A 4,514-nucleotide genomic window follows, 5' to 3' on the forward strand; every position below is an offset into this window, starting at 1 on the left:
GGGGTTCATCCCTGTTGGTCCCAGTGAGTTCTTGCCCCTCAAGGTTGGTCCGTTCCTCACATTGCAATAGACCCTTAAAGTCTCAAAACAGCTTTTCCCGTTGTTTTCTCTCCCCCTTTTTCCCACCCCCCTGCTCCACTTTTGCACTTGTCACCTTCCCCTCCGAGGAAGTTCAGTTCAGCCCTCACAGAGGAGTCGAACGGTCCTTCATTTATTCAAAAGGCATCGCCGGTCCTTTGCTTTTGTTTTTTTTTTTTTCCTCTTCGTTGTTTGCTTTTTTTATTTTTTTGGGGGAATCGTTTTTGTCCTTTATTTTTTTTTTTTTACTTTAAATCATACTCATCAAAGAAAAAATAGAGCTCTGTCCTTTTGGAGAGTTTCGAAGCAAGGGGACGTCCAGTCGCAACGAGCAGAGTTCCCAGTGGCTCAGGAGGCACTTTGGAAACTATCGCGGCACTCCACGCTCTTCCTCTTCATTCCTTCATTAGTGCACATTTCTGGGAAGCCCTGGAGGGGCCCCACACATCCTTTAAGGCCTCGTCAGGGTCGTATAGACCGGCTGGTCCCAGTTAGCGGTGGGGCTGTGCGCCGGCGGGATGGACAGGCCGTTGAGGATGGGCGTCGCGTAGGGCCGGCGGGACGAGTGGAAATAGGGATACTGGTAAATGCTGGAGGGGTAGCCGGGGTAGGGGTTGTAGTAGTTGGAGCTCTGCAGGTCCGTGTAGTCGCACTGGGAGCTGGAGAAGGAGGCGGCGGCCGTGGCGGTGGCGGCGGTGGTGGCGCAGGCCTGGGCGCTGTAGGAGCCGTAGTCGGAGTGCGCGGGGGAGCCGTGGGACTGGTCGCTGTAGTGGCTGGGGCTCAGCTGCTCCGTCTTGATGTGGGGCCTTTGCTGGCCCGGCTCTGCCGCCGGCGGCGACGCCGAGGCCGGGCTTTTGTGAGTCCACACCTGGGCGGCCCCGCCGGCGCCCGCGGCCGAGTGCGAGTAGGACGCGCCGTAGGAGCCGGCGGCGCCGGGGCCGTGCTCGGCCGGCAGGGCCGCGTGGCCGTTGAGCGGCAGGTACTGGTCGAACTCGTGCACGTCGAAGGTCTCCATGTTGTTGATGACCTCGCTGCTCAGCTCCGAGATGTCCACGTTGCTGAAGTCGATGTTCTGGCGGCCGCTCTCCACGAGGCGCCGGCCCTCGTGCTTCAGCTCCTGCTTGCTGCCGTGGTGCAGGTCGGTCTTGGGGGTGGTGGGTGGGGTGGGCGGCCCGTGGGTTTGGCCTGGGGATGGAGGGACAGCAAGGTTTAAAGAGTGACCACAAGACACCCAATTCTTTCAAGAACCGTTAAGAAAAAAGGCGTTTCTCCCATCTCTTATTGCAAGGGGGATCTAAACCTACAGCCCCGTGTCGGAGGTGGGTGATGTCCCCCTGCAGCCATGCCAGGGATCATGTCCTCCCTGGGGTAAAACGTGGCATGATGGTAAAACATGGGTGATGCCTCACAGCGGGAAGGAGAAGCCAGGGAATGCTCTGTGCCCATCAGCATCGTTTTGGGACACAGCAGGACACCCCGGCTGCACGACCTGCCCTGCACCCGGGAAGCAGAACTGGGGGGGGATTGCGAGGGCCCTGCTCACTCTCTCCCCGTGGGCAGCCTGAATCCAGCCCTGCTGTGCCAGAGGCAGAGCAGCCCCGGGGCCGGGATCCCCAGCCAGGCTGGGCGAGAGCACAGACGCGTCTGAGGCTGCAGGACGTTCGCAATCCTCCTGGAATCTGTCAACATGCGCCCGGAGCCAACGCATCGCTCCGGGGGAACTTGGGGCTGCGGGGGAAGCTCAGCTCCGGGACCGCTCCCCAGGCACCCTGATTATTAACCCTTATTAGCTCGCAATTAATTCTCCCGCTCCGGGACCAGCCGGGGAAATGGGACCACGCGCTTCGGGGATTTCCTACGGCACGGGGGGCTCTGGGAGCGTTTCCTACAGAAAACTGGCGCGACACCTCAACTCCTGCTTTGGGATGGTCCCAACCCCACCAACACCCATGCAGGGAGGCAGATGAGCCCGTGCCCGCCAGCGGGTTCACATCCCAAACCGACAGGCGCGGGATGGGCGGATATTTCGCCCTCAGGGCCCTTTACCTGTGTGGTCCCCGTGGTGGTGGGGGTCGGCCATGCCCCCCAGCCCGCTGTCCCCCTTGTAGATCTGTGTCCCACCGTGGTGGCTGAGCTCGGCCCCGGAGTCGGAGTCGCTCTGCCCGGCTTTGACGCTTTTCCTCCTCCGGGGCTGGTATTTATAATCCGGGTGATCCTTTTTGTGCTGCACCCTGAGCCGCTCGGCTTCTTCCACAAAGGGACGCTTCTCGTTTTCGCTCAATAAACTGGTTTGGTGTGGATTTTTTTTTTTTTTTTAATAAGGAGAGAGGGGGGAAAAAAAATCCAAAATTAGTATCTTTTCCGTAAGAGTTTTCAGCCTGTTTTCAAACTCACACATCCCCATTTCCCATACACTGATTTGAGGAATCAGCAAGTTAATTACAAAATGAATTTGCTATGGCAAAAAAAGAGCTAAAATCCACAGCAAAAAAATAGATTAAAATACCAACTATAGAGGCATGAAAACCCTTGCCACTATAGACAGTGTTAACTGGGTAAAACAAAATTCCCCTTCCCCATTTTCAACGCCTTTCCCAACTATAATTCCCACGTTTGTCCTACAAATGCCATCCCCCTCACCGCAACAAACATCTCCAGCTTTGTTTGGTGCTTACAAAGAAACCCCGAAGGCACCAGCGATGGGATTATTGCTTTCCGAGTTCTCCCCCCTGCCCAGATCTCTCTTTGCAAACTCTTGGAGAGGCTCAAACAGCAGCAGGAGCATCGCAGGAAAGATGGGAATTAGGGACAGACACGATGGGATACAGCACGCGGGAAAACGTGGCTCGGGGCAGAGCCTTGGAAGGCAGAGCTGGGATGTAACCCAGCAAATAAAAGTTTGCATCAGTGGGAAGCACTGAGCAGATAAGAAAGGAAATCAGGAAGCTCATTAAAATAACTGCTAAAAAATGGTTATTTGCGTTTATAGTTCGTTAAGCACCAAGCAAGCCAAGAGGAAAAAAAATATTAGAAAAAGCCATAAAATAAGTAATTAAAATAAAAAAAAGGCTCATCGCCTGGGGATTGGGGAAATCCCAGCCAGGCAAAGGAAGGGCCCTAGCTCTGGGTCTCCGCGATGGAGCAGGGAAAATCCACGTGTGGCACAGCGCCGGGGCGGGACCGAGGGTGTCCAAGCTGCTGCTCGGGGGGCATTTTTCGGAGCAAGGACCGGCGCGTCCTTCGCAGCGTGCGGGGATGCTCAGGGGGTAGAGGTAGGGTTATAATTCAGTTTTGAAGCGCTTCCCGTGGGCAGGAAAAAACGAAGGTTAATAAAAACACCGCAGGAAAAAAAGGATTAATAAAACCACCGCAGGAGAAGGGTTTTAAAGAAGCGGCGGGAGGGGGGATCCAGGCACGCAGGAGGCAGAGCCGTCCGGGGGGGATGCGGGCTCGGGACTCACCGCCAGAGCTTGCCCAGGGTCTTGCTGAGCTCGGCGTTGTGCAGATGCGGGTACTGGTCCGCCAGCTTCCTGCGGGCGGCCTGCGCCCACACCATGAAGGCGTTCATGGGCCGCTTGACGTGCGGCTTGGCCTTGAGCGATCCGTTGCCGCGGACGGGCATCGGCACCAGGCTCCAGTCGTAGCCCTTGAGCACCTGCGAGACGGCGTCGCGGATGCAGGCGGGGAAGCGCTCGTCCACCTCGGCCGCGTCCACCTTGGCGCCCAGCGCGGCGGGGCCCGGCGGGCGCGGGGCGGGCGCGGGGGCGCAGCCCAGCCCCTCGGAGCCGGCCGGGGACAGCGGCGAGTCCGAGTCCGAGTCCACGTGCGACATGGAGCTGGTGGTGCCCGCGGGGCTGCACGGCGGCTCCATGGCTTTGTCGTGCTCCTCGGTCATGTTGAGCATCGGGGAAGGGGGGAAAGGGGCGGGGGGGGGGGGAGGAAGAAGCGGTGCGAGCGGCGCGGCCGGGCCGGGGGCGAGCGCGCTGAGCCCGGCGGAGCGCAGGGAGGGGGGGCGGCGGCGGCCGCGAGCGCTCCTCGGTAGGGCGACAAAAAAAAAAAAACAACCCAAATAAATTCGAGGAAAAAAAAAAGAGACGGAAAAAGCTCAAAATTCAGCCCAAAACCCGCAGCACCCCCAACGCCGTCCTGCTGCCGCCGCCGGGGCCTCCGCGCTGCCCCGCGCTCCACGTCCAGTGCGGAGCGGGGCCCCTGGCAACAAGTTACTTTAAGGGGAGGGCCGGAGGCTCCGCCCCCGCCGCCGCTCGCCATTGGTGCAGGGCGAGGGGTGATTTGCATAATGGGCGGGGCTCGCTGCCCGCCCGCCCCGCACACCCCGCGCGCCGCCGGCCCCGCACGGGGGTCCCCGGCCCGGCCCGGGGGGCGAGAGGCGGCGGGACACGGCCCGGCCCGGCCCGGCCCTGCTCCGGCTCCCCCTT

General features: G+C 59.7%; 1 protein-coding gene across 1 annotated transcript; it reads right to left on the minus strand.

Moving 5' to 3' along the window:
* Positions 1–308: 308 nt before the first annotated feature.
* On the minus strand, positions 309–4,081 carry SOX8 (SRY-box transcription factor 8). Its single transcript, XM_064673363.1, has 3 exons — positions 3,540–4,081; positions 2,125–2,363; positions 309–1,263 (listed from the first exon to the last, which is right to left on the minus strand). The coding sequence occupies exons 1-3, from the start codon at positions 3,980–3,982 to the stop codon at positions 530–532; spliced, it is 1,416 nt and encodes a 471-aa protein (XP_064529433.1). The 5' UTR covers positions 3,983–4,081; the 3' UTR covers positions 309–529.
* Positions 4,082–4,514: the final 433 nt, after the last annotated feature.

This window comes from Pseudopipra pipra, chromosome 16 (assembly GCF_036250125.1).
Source record: "Pseudopipra pipra isolate bDixPip1 chromosome 16, bDixPip1.hap1, whole genome shotgun sequence".
NCBI lineage: Eukaryota > Metazoa > Chordata > Aves > Passeriformes > Pipridae > Pseudopipra > Pseudopipra pipra.